Here is an 18,514-nt window from a genome sequence, read left to right on the forward strand (position 1 = left end):
TTATCCCAATTTTAAACCCCCAATAAAATAATAAACCCCCTCATATACGTAACAAAAATATATGAATATAGAAGTTCGATACGTAAGTTAATTCGTAAGGTTTTTACTAATAAAAACGTTCGTAAAAAAATTAAAAGTTCTAGTTACCTTTCTAAGTGGAGGGCAGCTAGGCCACCTCCCCCGCTCATCTTTGTCTCATAATCTTCCGATTAAAACTATGAGAAAGCCATTTAGCCAAAAAAATTAATATGCGAATTTCGTTTTAATTATTCATGTGCGTTAAGCCAAAATCAAAATGTTCAGAAATTAAATAAAAGAAACTGTTTTAACTGCAAGTAAGGAGTGACATTAAAACTTAAAAACGAACAGAAATTATTCCGTATATGAAAGGGGTTGTCCCCTCCTGAACGCCTCGCACTTTACGCTAAAGTTTTTTATTGTTTTAAAAAGTAGAGTTGTGATAAAGAGTCAAACTTTAGCGTAAAGAGAGGGGTGTTGAGGAGGGGACAGAACCTTTCGTATACGGAATAATTTCTGTTCATTTTAAGTTTTAATGTCGCTCCTTACTTGCAGTTAAAAAATTTGTTTTTTTTAACTCATTAAGGGGTGGCAAATTTTAAGTGCAGAAGGTTAAGCATATCCTATTTTACATCGCGGCTGGGGTGATTAAGTTACTTAGGATCCTATGTTCAGGGAAAGGGAGCAAACTCAATATTTGCCAGTCCTCACAAAATAGCACATGCTAAGGTTCTTTTTATGTTTGTTCTCATGCAAGCCTTTGGCTAATAGAGGTAAATAGTTCATGATTTTCAGTTTGCCATAAGTAAGAATAGATAAAATTATTCAAAAATTCGTCTGTTTACTTTACGATTTTTTTTTATGTATAAATTGGGGTCACCTATTTTTTAACAATTAAGAATAAATTACTTCTATGTCTACTTTCGACTCTGGATCCACCTATGTGTCCATTGTATTTATTTCAGATAGGAAAAATGAGATACAAAATTACATAAGCTTGAAAAAAAGAAGATAAACTACAACTTAAATACTATATATATCTAATGATGTATCAAATAATGTGAAAATGATTTCAGGGTTTAGTAAATATCATATGGGCAACAGCCAAATCCACGAGCATGCTATTGGCAGCATCTTTGCTGGTAAAAAAAAATAGTTGCCAGAACCTCCTATTAGATGTATATATAGGTGTTTTCCAATGACAATCCGGATTCTCATTTTGAATTGCGGGATATTGAAAAACAAATTTTACAATTAAGATTGTAAACAATTCCTGCCATTGGAAAGTATAAATAAACAGAATTTTGGTAAAATATTTGAATAGTTTGAAAGGTAAAAATTTATAACTTATTTTTGTTTCGAGATTCTTGAAACTCATTTGGCATATTACCTACTTGTGAAATATCAGCCCAGGCTCCTCCTCGCTAATCCAAAAAATGAGTCAGGGTCTCACACATTTTTGACTCCTATCAAGGAAAATAATATCAAACATTAAAGCAAAAATTGAAAAGAAGAAACTAGCTTTAACAATTCTTTGAAAAAGAAAATTTTTATCTTCTCGTGCTGCACAAGTTGTATATGTTTTTTTGAGCTTTCAAATTTAACTTTCTGACAGATCAATATCATTAGCTCTTTATTGCAATGAGGTTTTAAATTTTGCAGTCTAAACAAGTTCTAATTGTTAGAGTTTGAATCGAAATCAAAATCCACGAACAGACGGAGAACATAAATTAAATTTTAAGATCAGATTTTCAGTGTGAAAATCCGTATTGTCAATTGAAAAGAACTTCGGAGCAAAATTTTAGCTAAAACGTCCAAAAACTATCTACTCACTCTGCACTCTTGTCTACACATGGTTATTCAAGTCATAAAATAACTAAAGTAAATCTTCAAAATAGGTCAAAATTCAAAAATATATGAAAAAGCACGAATCAACACTGGAAAGAAAAGTTGAAATGACGAGCCTAGCTTAAAGATTGAAAGATAGTAGTTTTGCAACGGGTCATAGAAATCAAATGCACCCTTAATGCTTTTGTTTGGCTCTGAGTAAAAGAGAGAGAGAGAGAGACAGAGTAAGAAAGATAGTGAAAGATAGAAAGGGGGTAAAGAAAGAGAGATTTTCAATTCCGTGTGAAACTGCACCTTAGTGTCTGAAGTATTCTCAAAATAAAACTAGCTTTTCAACTCCTTTTAGGCTATTAATTAGGATAATTTTAAACAACATCCGTTGCATCCTTAGACAACGACAACATAGTTTAAAATTAGAGGCTACTGTGGCATTTCTTAAAAAGGAGCAACACAAATTATACTATAAGGTTTACTCTGAACCAGCAACATGGGAATTGTTATATAGATAAAGTAGAAAAAGAATCAATAAAAAGTGTGAACTATGGTCCTTTGAATTGTAGTGATGAAATAATGTAGTTGTTTCCCAGTTAAAGGAAAGAATATGAAAGAAGATGCTTAACCAATAAGCTTGTAAGGTAAATGGAGAGGATGGCAAATATAATATCTTTTTCCTACAAAGTAAAATTATTATCAAGATTTATTTATAACAGGATGGTATTGAACAAAAAAATAGATAGAATATTATATACTAACTAGCTTAGAATTAGGTTTCAGAACAATTAAGCCTAAAGATTTGACTTTTGAAATTTGAAATGAATACAAAAAACTTTTGAAATCTGTAGAAGCTATACCGGTTTAAAAATAATCAGTAGGATGCTGAATATTTAACCCAAGTTAATCGATTGCTGAGATGTTTATTTCAAATATAATGAGTTGAAAAATAAAATCATATATTTGTTATCAACCATACAACTTCATCTTTTCTAAATAAGAAGCCCCCGTCAACTGATGAAGCGTATTGAGGATAAATGATTTTTATTATAACAAGAGATCGGGCAAAACCGCAAAATTGTTACGGCAGCAGGACATAGTTAAGCCCAACAGTGGCTTATTAACTTTGCCGCTTCTCAATTCGAGAGAAATCCTCTGCTAAAATTATATCCATTATAACTAAAGGTTTGAATATAGCACTATTTTATTTTATGTGCTCTACTTGAGCTTTATTTTTTTTTACTTTTATTGGGTAAGAACTGTAAATTATAATACCTTTAAAGCTATAATTGTAACTCTTGCTATCCCTGTTAGGTTACTATTAATTAGTTTTATCATTAATAGTATTCAGAAATAGCTTACACCAATTGGATTCTTCCTATTATATAAATATTTTGCTGTGTTTTTTATGACACTGTATTCAAACTGCATAGGCTATAGACGGTCTAATAAGATGTGGTATCCAATCACAACAGTGGTTCAAAGGATATTCGTCTTGTTTATTTCTGTTTAACGACTCGCTTGTTTCTTTTCCAATCAGTTCAGTCATTTCAATTTTCGTTCTTTCCTTGTAATAGTTTTTGTGAGCCCAGTTGAAGTTATTTTTGTATTAATTTTATTATTATGACTATTCAGAAATAGCTTTCACCAATTAGATTCTTCCTATTCTATAAAATATTTTGCTGTGTTTGATATATCACTGCATTTAAATTTGTAGGCTATAGATAGTCTAATAAGATACAGTATCAAATAACAACAGTGGCTCAAAGGATATTCGTCTTGTTTATTTCTGTTTAACGACTTGCTTGTTTCTTTTCCAACACGTTTAGTCATTTCAATTTTCGTTCTTTCCTTGTAATAGTTTTTGTGAGCCCAGTTGAAGTTATTTTTGTATTAATTTTATTATTATGACTATTCAGAAATAGCTTTCACCAATTAGATTCTTCCTATTCTATAAAATATTTTGCTGTGTTTGATATATCACTGCATTTAAATTTGTAGGCTATAGATAGTCTAATAAGATACAGTATCAAATAACAACAGTGGCTCAAAGGATATTTGTCTTGTTTATTTCTGTTTAACGACTTGCTTGTTTCTTTTCCAACACGTTTAGTCATTTCAATTTTCGTTCTTTCCTTGTAATCGTTAGCCCAGTTGAAATTATTTTTGTACTAATTTTATTATTATTACTATTCAGAAATAGCTTTCACCAATTAGATCCCAATTAGGACGTGGCCTCTTTAGCCTTAACAATTTGTCTCAACTAAAAGCTCAATATTGAAATCGATTCTTAGTAATAATTAACTAAATTAATTTACATTACGCTTAACATTGTTTAAGAACTTTTATATTTGATGTATTTTTGCAACCAAGTTAAAAAGACAGCATAAATTGTATCAATATTTTGGTCTATTTATCCAATGATCTTATTACAATCCTTTAAAACAAAGCTGGATTTAAGCTAAAACACAGAGCAGCCAATATGAAACTTTTTAATATTATAATAAACCCTGTTTTTAGATATACAATTTTTTTTTATCAATAACAATAATGTTTAGATTATATACGGTTTCATGAATCATAAGAAAATTAGTAACTGTAATTATTCTACGATGAAAATTGAAACGCTTACGATTATTCTACAACAGTAGCAACCAGGACTAGACAAACTTGGCATTCTGAAAAGCCAATCTTTTTACCCAAATCTTTAAGCGGGCAAACGTCAATTGACAGCTTAATTTAGTGTTAGAAAAGATTTAAATCAAAATTCAATAATACATCAAATCTGGATGGCATTAACGTACTGTCGTTGAAAACTGAAAATTGTTTTTAAAAACTAAATGCCTGAAACCTTTTTAACTTATCAATGTGTGTTTTTCAAAGATGCACGACATAAAATTGATTCCGGTGATTCTGACATTTAGTCCAAAACTTTTATTTATACCCGCAATAAAATTACCGATTCTTAACTGTTTTGTTTTTCTTTTGCCGAAAGAAAATACTATCATAAAGCCCCATCTTGAATTATTTTATAAGCTTCTACCTCATTTGAAAAGACAAATTATAGTGTTTTAATAGCATTAGCTTAAGTCACAGACAAAAACTGAATGGTCCAATGGTCGCTTATGACACATAGGCTGCATTTTTGACAGCCCCAATATTGTGTAAATAAACTTCCGTCTTTACGTACGAGAATTCAAATCATATTTTCACGATTCTGTAATTATATAATTCCTAAATGGGATTTTTGAAAATATATAAATTTTGAAGAATGTGTGGTATGTGCCCTACGTCTTTCGTATACTTCCAAAGACATCTATTAACCGGATTTATTCAATCCGCACTGTCATCTACCTTGATTGATTTTTCCTTCTTAAATGTACTATGGTTCTCTAGATTATACGAATTAATTTTTAGAAGTAAATTACACCTTATTCAATCAAAATTAAAAGGGAAATCAATCATAATAAAATGGTCTACTTTTTTTCTTTCACTTTTAAAGCAGCTTGATATGGAACCGGAAAAATCAGCTTCTACAAAATCCATATAAAATAAATGATAACTTGCTTTCGTTACACAATTGAAAGTAAATGAAGGCCTCTTCATGTAGGGCACGACAATTCTTTCTAACTTTAAAAACAAGTTTATTTTAGGTAAGCTAGATAAGACAAAGGCTGTAGTCAAAATTTTTGACCGTGCACTATGCTAAGTTTATCCACTAGAAAGATGATGGAAAAATGTACAAACGTTTCAATTTTAGACTCGTCATTAAATACCGAGAGAAACTGAGCTGAGAGATTACAAGCAACGGGAAAGACCACAGTACAGTGCTCAAGCTTTAATAGTAATGAAAATTCTAAAAAAAGGAAAAAAACCTCCCCGTGCCTCTTATATCACATGGAATCTTTAAAAAAAGTTATTTGAAACAGATCCACGAACCCTTTTAAGGTCATATCTTATTTTCCTTATCAGTTTTTTTTTCACAAACAGGATGGTAAATGGTTAATTTGATATCACCAATAATCCGAAAATTTTTTGAGTGATAAATCTTGGATACAATTCAGCTGTCTCCTTCAGCTAAAACTTAAGTGGAGCCACAGAGTATCAATGACAGCGATATGACCACACTACAGTGTCTTACCGACTCATAAATTTTTCACAGTTTAAAATTTTTTCTAATTAAATATTTTCAAGCATAGTGTATAGCTTTCTGCTGAAAATTGGCACCACAATCATCACGAAGAAAAACTCAATAATAAGTCCGTCTTCCATAGGAGTCGTCCCTGTAAAGACTCCGTCTAGTGCCAGCATCATCCCTAGAGTGACTTTGTACAGGCCTATTCATGCTTGACTCTCGGAATTCCTTATCACGAGTTGAATACGAGTCACGATCACGAAAATCACGCATTTCTCTTTGATAACTATCTTGACTAAACGCACGTGCTTCTCTATACGATTCACGTAATTCACGAGATATCTCACGATAATCACTACTTTGGCTATAATCACGACTGCGCTCTTGGGTATATGTAGTATCATGTTGAGAATAGCGACTATCACGAACGATGTCTCTAGCTCGTCGCATCGTATCGCGAGGATCTGACATTGTGTCTCGGGCGTCTGTATCAAATGAATCTTCGTGTTGGGTCCAATTATCGTCTTCTAAGTCTTCGAGCTTGAAGTCCTGCGAGCGAGAGGTCCTTGGCCGTTCATTCCGGTACGCTGTAAGTAAATAAGATTGTTGAGTTCCTAAGACAATAATATTTTTATAATTAGAAGAGGATATATAAACATGAAGTAATATATTGACATACTTTTTTCTTAAATTTATATATGGTTTTTACCAAGCGTAGTGTAAACACCCAATACAGCTTCCTGCAAAAACACACAAAAATATTGCTACAATATTTTTTCTACGGTTGATTTTTTAATGATTTTTTAGTAATTATCACGGTGAGCGTCATCACGTCGTTTTGGTTCTCAATCTTTGTTAATGTAACGTAGTTCATTAGGTTCTTTGGCTCTACGACATACACCGCAATTGCAGCAACAGCTGCAATGTATTAAAAAGCAAACCACGGCCAATAGTAACTGAAAATTTTAAAACAAGTTTTGGTAAAAGCTCTCAAATGAGGCAGATTCTTCATTTATAGCTGATTAAGGAAGGATAAATATTATATTTGCTCATCTTTAGGTAAAAATTTTGTTTCTGGATTTATTTTTTTAGAAATCTTGGAAAAAATCTTGGACCCCTCAAAAATGGTCCTGGATCAAAGTGGAATCCCCTTAGTCAAATAAGTTAGCTTGAGCTTAATGGAGACTCATCATAGACAGCGCAATAGCGCTTCCGCTAACGAGCGATGTGGAAACAATGTATTATTTGCTTAATCATTAATTTTTTTTTATCTTAGACCAGGGCACTTTATATCACAGGAGTTTTCGTAGAAACTTCAAAATGGGCTCATTCGACGGGAAACTGAATGAACTAGCACCTTTTTTAATATCAATAAGCAAATGAAACTCAAAACAAACAGAAATAATAGGCAGCGCAAACGCGCTGCCTAAGTAAAGAGCGCTATGGGCACAATGTATTATTTATCCATTTTTTTTTAATTCTAGACCAGGGCACTTCGTATCGAATTAGTTGTCGTAGAAATTTCGAAAGGGCTCATTCGATGGGAAATTTAAAGGGCTATTGCCCTTTTTAATACTAAAAACTGAGTAGGGCATCCCCCCTCCCACACCTGCCATTTCTCCAAACACATCCAATCAAAATTTTGAGACAGAAATTGTGTTCAACGTAGTTGAAAGGTCCGGAAATTATCTATTTAAGGATAACATCCCCCTACAGCCCTCAGGGCTGTATTTATCAGGGTTGTAAGTTATGGCCTGGGAGCATATAAGGTTTATGTAGAAAGATGATCGTACAAACTTCAGAAGGGGTTCATAGGATTACTAATCATAAGTTTTAGTGCCCTTTTTGAGATTCAGAGGGATGGCAGATTGGACAATCCCCAGACCTCGTATTTTCCCGAAATTTATCTGATAGAAATTTTGAGATAGTCGTTTGTTGTCGCAGAAATTTCAAAAAAGGCTCATTCAATTGGAAACTGAATGGGCTAGTGCCCTTTTTAATATTCGAAAGTTATGGGAGGGCTACTAACCCCCAAACACGCCCAATATTTTACCTACAATATATCCAATCAAAATTTTAAGATAGCAATCTTGTCCAACGTAAATGGACGGTATGGATATCATATCTTTGAGAATGAAAACCCTCACAGAGCCCTCAAGGAAGGTCTTTAAGTTATGCCCTGGGGGGATATAAGGTATATATAGAAAGGGTGATGGTATAAACTTCGGTGGGGGCTCTTTTTGATTGGTAATCAGAAACTATAGTCCGATTTTATAGATTCAGAGTGATCGGAGGCTGGACCCCCCCCCCCCCCCCCGCATGCCTCGTATTTTCCTGAAACACATTTGATAGGAAATTTGAGATTACCATTTGTTGTTGTAGAGACTTCGAAAAGAGCTCATTCGATTCGAAATTGGAAGAACTAGTGCCCTTCATAATAGTCGAAAGTGATTAGAGGGTAACTAACACCTCTTTCCACACCCACCATTTCCCAAAAAATCCAGTCAAAATTTTGAGATAGTTGTTTTGTTCAACTTAATTGAAAGGTCTGGAAACTGTCTCTTTGAAGATGACACCCCCCCCCCACAGCATTCAGGGCAAGAGTTTCAAGTTATGCTCTTGGGGAAATAGAAAGGATAATCGTATAAACTTCAGAGGGGGGCTCATTGGATTGGTAATCAGAAGTTCTAGTGCCTTCATTAAGATTCAAAGTGATCGGAAGGTATTTACCCCCTCCCTCCACAAACCACGTATTTCCCCGAAATGCATATGATAGAAATTTTGAGATGACCATTTGTTGTCGTAGAAGAGCTCATTCGATTGGAAATTGAAAGGACTAGTGCCATTTTTAATAGTCAAAAGTGTTTGGAGGACAACTAACCCCACTCCCGCACCCACCATTTCCCCAAACACATCCAATCCAAATTTTGAGATAGACATTTGGTTCTACATAACTGAAAGGTCCAGAAATTCTATCTTTGAGGATGCAACCCCCTTGAGACCTCAGGTAAAGGGTTATAAGCTTTGAGGTTTTTATAGAAAGGGTGATAGTACAAACTTCAGAGGGGGCTCATTGGATTGGTAATCAAAAGTTCTAGTGTTCTTTTCAAGATTGAAAGTTATCGAAGGTTGAATACCCCCCCCCCAAACCTTGTATTTTTTCGAAAAATATCTGATATAAATTTTGAGATAGCCATCTGTTGTTGTAAAAACTTCTAAAAGAGCTCATTCGATTGGAAATTGAAAGGGCTAGTGCCCTTTTTAATAGTCGAAAGTGATTGAAGGAGAAATAAACCCCTCCCATACCCATTGTTTCCCCAAAAACATCCAATCCAAATTTTGAGATAGCCCTTTTCTTAAAATAATTGAAAGGTCCAGAAATTCTATCTTTGAGGATGCAGCCTCCTAGAGGCCTCAGGACAAGGGTTATAAGTTGTGCCCTTGGATTATATAAGGTTTATACAGAGAGGGCGATAGTATAAACTTCGGAGGGGGCTTATCTGATTGGTAATCAGAAGTTCTAGTGTTCGTTTAAAGATTAAAGGTGATTGAAGGGTGAATACCTCCCCCCAAACCTCGTATTTTTTCGAAATGCATCTAATACAAATTTTGAGACGGTCATTTTTTGTCGTAGAAACTTTAAAAAAGGCTCATTCAATTGGAAGTTGAAAGGGTTAATGCCCTTTTTATTGGTCAAAAAATGATTGGAGGACACCAAGCCTTCCCCTTTGACGCTTATCAATTTCCAAAAAAAACAAGAAATAAAAATTTTTAGATAGCAATTTTGTTCAGCGTAGTTAAAAGGTCTGAAAATTAAGTCTTTGACAACCCCTGTGTCTTCTCAAGACCAGAACACAATTTGCCTTCACTGACAAAAAAATGGCTATGGATTGTCAGTTTAGTATGGATTGTCATATACTGATATTTATTCCTTAAAGTTGAATTTTTTTTCATTTATTGAAGTTAAAAAAGTTAGAACATTTTAAATTAGTTAAGAGTAAACTTTTAAGAGTCAAATGTGAATCGAGGGACGTCAGACCCCCCCCCCCCACCCTATCATTTCCTAAAACATATCCGACCAAAATTTTAAGAGAGCTATTTGTTCCGGCATTATTGAAAGGTCCAGTATTGGGGATGTCAACCTCCCCACAGTCCTCAGGACAAGAGCTGTCAGTTGGGCAATTTGATCATTGCTTATGCATAATTTATGTTATTGAAAAAGGTATGTATGTTTGAACTTTACTATCCAAGAAGACGATGGGTATTCAGGTGAGCCTTTCAGAGAATATTGAGCGGAATCTTGAAAAAAAATCAAAATTCTTTATGTACATACGTATCGTCAAAAGGGTACCACATAGGAATTACTGAGTATATAAATTTGGAAAATTCAGGAAATGATAAGGGAGGTGATCAAAAAGGCAAAATTTGCATGCTATCAATACTGTTACAACTACCACCATTACTACTACCACACTACTTCATTTACAGTATTAAGGAGCAATTTGAACAAAATCAAAAGTTCATGCACATTGTCAAATTAGCATATCTCAAGTTGATTTGGGTACTAAGTTGAAACTTTCAGAGAATAGTTAAAGGAGAAGATCATGTCACCAAAAGGCAATATGCGGACACTACTAAAGAATATTACTGTTACTACTACATTTACTACTACTGCTGCTTCTATTGCAACTTTTTTTGGCACAAATTGTAACACAATTTGCGCTTTACTGAAAACAATATACGTTTGAAATGTTTTCACTTTTCTTAAATTCATAAATAAAAAATTATCGAAACTTTTAAGGAATAAATATCAGTATATGTTAATTAGACGATCCATGGTCATTATTTTTTGTTTTTATTTTGTTTTTTCAGTAAAGCGCAAATTTTGTTCTGGTCTTGAGAAGGCATGGAGGTCATCAGCCCTATTCATGTTAATTGTTGCTCGTGTTGAGTTTGACTTGGCTATTTACTGTAATTTCTGTTCGTTTTGAGTTTCACTTATTTACTGAAAGTAGTTTGTGATAGTTTTACAATTGGAAGGTCATTTGACTTTACTTTTACTCATCCATGGCCTAATGGAGCTCTTTACTTTTATTCGAAAAACTTATTTTGTCGAAAAGTTTTTAAATTGATTACAATAAATAGCTGAGTCAAACTCAAAACAAGCAAAAAACTAGACCTACGTTGCATGAGCAACTTGAAGAGTTGCGGCAACCTTTGTCCAGGTTCGCCAAATAAAATGTTGCGAGAGCAACACTTTGGTTTTGTTTCTTTGCTATCGGTTAAAAGCTGAAGTTGTCAGCCTATCGAAGCTCTTAAAACGTTATGTTCAAAGAAGAACGCGATCAGTAATCACATGATCAAAGGCTATTCCTCAGCGGTGAAAAAGCAACAGTAACAAAAGAATATCGAAAGAAGGAACTAAATTGACTTTGCAGCCAGTTGAACTTTATCCTTTTCAATCTTAGACATCGTGACGGATGAAAGCTTAGAACAATATCTTTTATGATCCAGTTGGTATTATAAAGTTATCTGTAACTTTTCAGGATCAAAATACCATAAATGATACTATTAATTATGAAGAAACTACGAGGACTTATTTTTTATCAGCTCATCATGAGCTATCGATAATACCCTAAGAAGGGACTAAATTGACTTTGCAGCCAGTTGAACGTTATCCGTATCAATCGTAGACATCGTGACCGATGAAAACTTGAAATAGTATCTTATATGATCTAGTTGATATTACAAAGCTATGCATAACTTTTCAGGATCCAAATACCATAGATGACACTCAATTAATTATTACGAAACTGCCTCGTTGTTGTAATTTATCGTTTGTACCCGTTGCGTAAACACTTAATTCTAGGTCACAGTGAGTATGGGTAGGCTACACCAACTAGCAAAAGTTACAAACCGTTCTTCACTGAAGATGCTTGTAGCCTAACAGACGATTATTACTTACAAGTCCCCTACATGTCTTACCACTGGAACCAACTCGGTCTTACCATCAAATACACTGGAAACAAATAATTGGTACACCAAATAGCAAAATTTGCAAGCCCCTTATTGCCGAAGATGATTATGAGCTAACAGCCGACCTTTCCTTACAAGTCCCCTACATGTTTCACAATTGGTATCGGCCTATTTTTGGTTTCAGTGTGTACCTTACTACTGAAGTTGTCAATCCCTTGAAATTCTCAAACTGGTTTATCTCATGAAGGAATTTTTGTAAAAAAAATGGATGACATACTTTGGTCAGCTCATCACGAGCTATAATACCAAAAGAAGGGACTAAATTGACTTTGCAGCCAGTTGAACTTTATCTTTTTCAATCGTAGACATCGTGACGGATCAAGACTTGGAACAATATCTTATATAGTCCAGTTGGTATTATAAAGCTACCTGTAACTTTTCTGGATTAAAATACCATAGATGAAACTCTATTAATGTATTACGAAATTGCCTCTTTGTTTCAAGTTATCGTTTGTACCCGTTGCGTAAACACTTAATTCTATGTTACAGTGAGTATGGGTTCACAAACTAGCAAAAGTTACAAACCCCTCAGCGCTTTCATTGTTTTCCGTTATCGTTTGTACCCGTTGCGTAAACACTTAATTCTAGGTTACAGTGAGTATGGGTAGGCTACACCAACTAGCAAAAGTTACAAACCCCTCATCACTGAAGATGATTGTAGCCTAACAGACGATTATTACTTACAAGTCCTCCGCATGTCTCACGACTGGAACTAAATTGGTCTTATCATCAAATACACCGGAAACAAATAATAGGTACACCAACTAACCAAAGTTTGCAAACCCCTTATTTCCGAAGATGATTATGGTCTAACACCCGACTGTTGCTTACAAGTTCTCTACTTGTCTCACAATTGGTATCAGCCTATTTTTGGTTTCAGTGTGTACCCTACTACTGAACTTGTCAACCCGTGAAAACTTTCAAACTAGTATATCTCATGAAGGAATTTTTGTACCAAAAATGAATGGCATATATTTTGATCAGCTCATCAAGAGCTATCGATTGCAGTCGAAAAAAAATCTATCTGTCTTAGTTCAAAAGTTAATTTTTTTTTGCCGTATGCCAACTTTCTAACGTCACTACTTAGAAAGAAGCAAAGGATAAGCTCCAATTTCTTTAGCAATGACAGAACTTTTAAAGTTTAAGAGGTACATCTGATAATATTTCTCTATCTCAATCCCAAGTCCGAAAAAACAGATGATAAACCAAGCCGAAATCACGAACAGAAATGGGTAGAAACAATAGATGGAAGCACTTTCAGACTCGTGTTAAAATGCCGCTTTTTTGGTTCTGTCAGTTTTTTCTATTTATCACTCAAAGAAGATATATTGGCTATGGGGCCGGGTGACTACCCCATATATTTAATGCTTATAGATTTTAGTCCATCTTCAATTTGAAAGTGGTGCCTGCCTGCTTGCCTGCTAGAAAGGGGCTTTCCACTCGAAAGCAGAAACAAGGTTTGATAAAACGAAAGCTTGGCTGCACAACTTCAGATACTCCTCTCTGACATAGGCTATATAACTCCAATTCACTTCGCACGCAATAGTGTCTGGCTCGTGGACAAGCAAAAACCATCCTTTTTGGCTCCAGGCAGAGTTCTGCCGAGCTTTCCAAAATGTAATGCCATAGTCATCAATCTGGCCTGAGTTCCACACTTTCCGTAAAAACCACACAGGTTAGACCCTTACCAGTTTCCAGGAATAAGCCGAGATCAGCGGCATAGGAAAAAAAATGGGACAAAACCTAAGTGTTGCTCTCGCAACACAATTAACATGGGTAGGATAATAAATCCCCCCTCCTGCCTTTTCAAGACCAGAACATAACTTGCGCTTTACGAAAAACACAATATGTTTTACACGTTTTCGCTTTTTTTTTTACTTCCATAAGTACAAAATTATCAAAGCTTTAACAAATAAATATCACTATAAGTCAACTAAACTGAGAATCCATGATCAATTTTTTTTTTCAGTGTAGTACAAACTATGTTCTGGTCTTGAGAAGATATGGGTTATCAGCCCTACTCATGCTACTTTTTGCTCGTTTTGAGCTTGACTACTTAATAGCGGTTATTTATTGTAATTTCTGTTCGTTTTCAGTACTTTTTAATGAGAAGCTTAACATTCTTTGCAGCATTGCGGTAGGAAAACTGTAATAATTTTAACACAAATTCCTGTAAATTGAATTTACTGTGCGTGCAAAATTCGATTAATGTCCTTCAGTTTCCTAAAATTTCTGTATTTTTCATATTAGACTTACTTTTATAGATATAACTGATTTTTTTCAGAATCTTCCCAAGATACAGGTGTTATACCCCTTGGACTTTTCATGCTACAAAATCGCACATTTTTAGTGGGAAAGTTCAAGAGAAGTGAGAAGTAAAACCTATATTAATGTCCTATCAAACAGTTCGTGGTAACGAACTGTAGTAAGGAGCGACCCGGCTCAATAGTTAACGAAACTCTAAAAAACGGAATTTCGATGCTAAAAGATATATCAAAAGAATTGGATTTTTATGCTGATTTCAAATATATAAGTTTTATCAAATTTAGTCTTTGTCATCAAAAGATACGAGCCTGAGAAAATTTGCCTTATTTTGGAAAATAGGGCGAAACACCCCTAAAAGTCAGAGGATCGTAACGAAAATCACACCAAGGCATTCAGCGTATCAGAGAACCCCATAGAAAAAATTTCAAGGTCCAATCTACAAAAATGTGGGATTTCGTATTTTTTGCCAGAAGACTAATCGCGGGTGCGTGTTTATTTATTTGTTTTTTTGGGGGGGTTTTTTTCCCCAGGGGTCATCGTATCGACCAAGTGGTCCTAGAGTGTTGCAAGGGGGCTCATTTTAACGGAAAAGAAAAGTTCTAGTGCCCTTTTTAAGTGACCGAAAAAATTGGAGGGCACCTAGGCCCCCTCCCACGCTCATTTTTTTCCCAAAGTCAACGGATCAAAATTTTGTGATAGCCATTTTGTTCTGCATAGTCGAAAACCATAATAACTATGTCTTTGGGGATGACTTACCCCCCACAGTCCCTGGGGGAGGGGCTGCAAGTTACTAAATTTGACCAATGTTTACATACAGTAATGGTTCTTGGGAAGTGGACCGACGTTTTCAGGGGGATTTTTTTGTTTGGGTGTGGGGTTCAGGGGAGGGGGCTATATGGGAGGATCTTTCCTTGGAGGAATATTCTTTGGGGGAAGAGAAATTCAATGAAAAGGGCGCAGGACTTTCTAGCATTACTATTAAAAACAAAAACAAAGAAAATATAAACATGAAAAAGTTTTTTCAATTGAAAGTAAGGAGAAGCATTAAACTTAAAACAAACATAGATTATTACGCATATGAGGGGTTCAAAAAACACTTCAGCATAAAGAGCGAGGTATTTAGAAGGAGATAAATACTTCGCTCTTTATGCTAAATTATTTTTAGTAATTTCAACTATTTATTCTACGGCCTTTCTGATTCAGGGGTCATTCTTAAAGAATTGGGACAAAACTTAAAATTTATTGTGAAGAGCTAGGTATTAACAAGGGGACAAACCCCCTCATATATATAATCAAAAATATAAGAATATAAAAGTTTGTTACGTAAGTTAATTCTTAAGTTACGTATATTTTTTACTAATAAAAACGTTCGTTAAAAATTAAAAGTTCTAGTTGCCTTTATAAGTAACCGAAAAATTGGAGGGCAACTAGGCCTCCTTCCCCACCCCTTATTTCTCAAAATCGTCTGATCAAAACTAAGAGAAAGCCATTTAGCCAAAAAAGAATTAATAGCAAATTTCATTTTAATAATTTATGTACGGAGAGCCAAAATCAGACATGCATTAATTCAAAAACTTTCAGAAATTAAATAAAAAACAAGTTTTTTTGAAATGAAAGTAAGGAGCGACATTAAAACTTAAAACGAACAGAAATTACTCCTTATATGAAAGGGGCTTTTCCTCCTCGACACCCCGCTCCTTGCGCTAAAGTTTGATTCTTTCTCGCAACTCTACTTTTTAAAACAATAAAAAACTTTAGCGTAAAGAGCGGGGTGTCGAGTTGCCTTTTTCTAGTAAATCTGTAAAGAGCGAGGTGCTGACGAGGGGTTGAACCCCATCATATATGTAATAAAAACATGAGAATATAAAAGTTCTTTACGTAAGCTAATTTATAAGTTACGTATATCTTTTACTAATAAAAAGATTCGTAAAAAACTAAAAGTTCTAGTTGCCTTTTTAATTAACCAAAAAATCGGAGGGTAACTAGGCTTTCTCCCCCGCTCTTTTTTTCTCAAAATCTTACTGTTTTAAAATAAGAATTGAGAGAAAGAGTCAAACTTTAGCGTAAAGAGCGGGGCGTTGATGAGGAAGCAGCCTCTTTCATATACGAAGTAATTTCTGTTCGTTTTAAGTTTTAATGTCGCTCCTTACTTTCAGTTAAGAAACTTGGTTTTTTAAATTTAATTTGAACAAAAATTCATGTTGACTAAGACGGGTTCATCGTCTAAGTTAGACTAGGATCTTAATACAATTTATTGCGTCTTTTTCACAAATCTCAAAACGAATAAAAATTAGGTTTAAACAAAGAAAATTTAAAGACCGAAGATGGAACTTGGAACAAAAAACTTGTTGCTTTGCGGTTTATTTAACGTAAGTCAGCAAAATTAGCTCAAATAAGCTGAATTGTGATATTTCCCTATGTTTAAAGAAATCTTAAAAACTACCATTTAACTAAAAAATACGCTTGACTGAGTATGATCTAAAATTGGACGAAATTAAGGTCGGTGACAGATTGTTTCGTGCCTTATACATTAGTCTTTTGTTTTGTACTGGCTACTTAAGTACTCTCCTGCTACTAGGAGAATATCAATTTTTTGTGTCAGTTTTGTGTTTTCAGCAAAATACTAGTTATTAAGAATTCTGAAAATACAGTGAATTATAATGAGTCGATTTATTTTAGATAGTTTTGCAGATAAATGTTGTAAACCAAGAAGCAATAATATTTTTGGTTTTAAGGTTCAACCCCGTTCTTTACTTCTACCAAAAAACTTTGCTTTTGATTATTGTTCTGAATAAAATCCCGTTGAGGGTATGCTTGACATAATTTTGCTGCAATAATCAGGCAAGGTATATGAAAGCCAAAAAAAAAAAATAAAAACAAAACAATTCTGAAAGAGATTTAAGGCTTCAAAATATTATTGAAGTTGAAAATTGCATTAATTTTTAAGAAAAGTCCATAGCAACTCACTGTCACATCTAAAGGTAATGTTGCCAGGCCATTGCTGCTGAGATAATTGCCAAAAACTGTTTGCAAAGGGAGATAGATCAAAAACATTGAAGTACGATGGAACATACATTACCCTAGTGATCCTCCTTTTGAGAAAAGCTTAGAAAACGGTTTTTGGTAATCATCTAAGAAGTGTGAAAATTTCATATACGACCCTTAGGCGTGACACCGATAAAATATGCCAATATTTGAGTCTCAAGAAAAATCCAGTATTCTAGTATAATGAATAAAAACCACGAGTTATTTAAGCATTCCAATACTGAAAACAAAGCTATAAAGAAGGTAAAGTACAGAAAAGGAATAATACGCTTTTTTTAAGATGAGCATAAAAATGTTTATCAAGATTGTGCTTTGAATGTTTTTGGTCCTATTTTTTTCCTCAGCCTCTACGCAAAAAAATCCTAAATCCTAATGTAAAGCCTTAACTCTTGACGACTTACTTTTCTTTGACTCGCCATCACACCGTTGTTCAAATATTATGATCTTGAGATTAGTTTGAGTCACCAACTCTACGATCAGACACCAAAATAATTTATAGCTTTCTCTTAAAGTATATCCTACTATCTAAAAAGCGAAAAAAACATAAAACATCAAATAAATGAGAAAACGTAAAAATACCACCAACAATAAAATAGTCCTGACGCCATTACTTTATACAGTTTCAGGTAAAGCTAACGAAAAAGATACTTCATACAAATAATAAAAACACGTCAGAGGCATATCAGAAGCATTAGGTAAAGTAGGGGCGACCAAACTATGGATTATAAGTCACATTTTCCTGTGGTTTTTCAATATGTGGGGAAAATTCTCTGAAAGAATTATTGGGAGAAGGGATCTACGAGAGGAATTTTTCGTGGAAGGGGGAAACTTTGGGAAGGATAGAATCTTTAAAACACTTTTTAGTTTAAAATATGATCATTATTAACACGCAAGGGATAATTTCCCATGGGAGGGATTTTTCATAGGGGTTTTCATGGGGTCCCACGAATGAGTTGTAATTTCAAATAACTTTTTAGCATAAAGACCAGGTAATGAGGAAGGGGCTGCCTAATTACATCACAGGCATGCCAGAAGCATTAGGTATAGTAGGAGCGACTGAACTATGGATTGTGACCACATTTTTCCTGTGGTTTTCAATATGTGCTATGTAAGCAAAGATCATGTCTAGAAAGCAAAGATTAAAACTCCACCTCATCAAAGATATTAGAAGTTCTC

At 34.2% G+C, this 18,514-nt stretch overlaps 1 protein-coding gene across 7 annotated transcripts in view; it reads right to left on the reverse strand.

Annotated features, from left to right (window-relative positions):
• Positions 1-958: 958 nt before the first annotated feature.
• LOC136034714 (voltage-dependent L-type calcium channel subunit beta-2-like) overlaps positions 959-18,514 on the reverse strand; it is a 179,845-nt gene continuing 162,289 nt past the window's right edge. For 6 of the 7 annotated variants that reach the window (XM_065716063.1, XM_065716067.1, XM_065716064.1 and 3 more), the window contains one exon: positions 959-6,579. In XM_065716063.1, the coding sequence (XP_065572135.1) occupies positions 6,107-6,579 (473 nt within the window). In that variant the 3' untranslated portion in view covers positions 959-6,106. The remainder of the gene's footprint in view (positions 6,580-18,514) is intronic. The other variant, XM_065716068.1, reaches the window with a different exon arrangement.

Source organism: Artemia franciscana, chromosome 13 (genome assembly GCF_032884065.1).
Source record: "Artemia franciscana chromosome 13, ASM3288406v1, whole genome shotgun sequence".
Taxonomy (NCBI): domain Eukaryota; kingdom Metazoa; phylum Arthropoda; class Branchiopoda; order Anostraca; family Artemiidae; genus Artemia; species Artemia franciscana.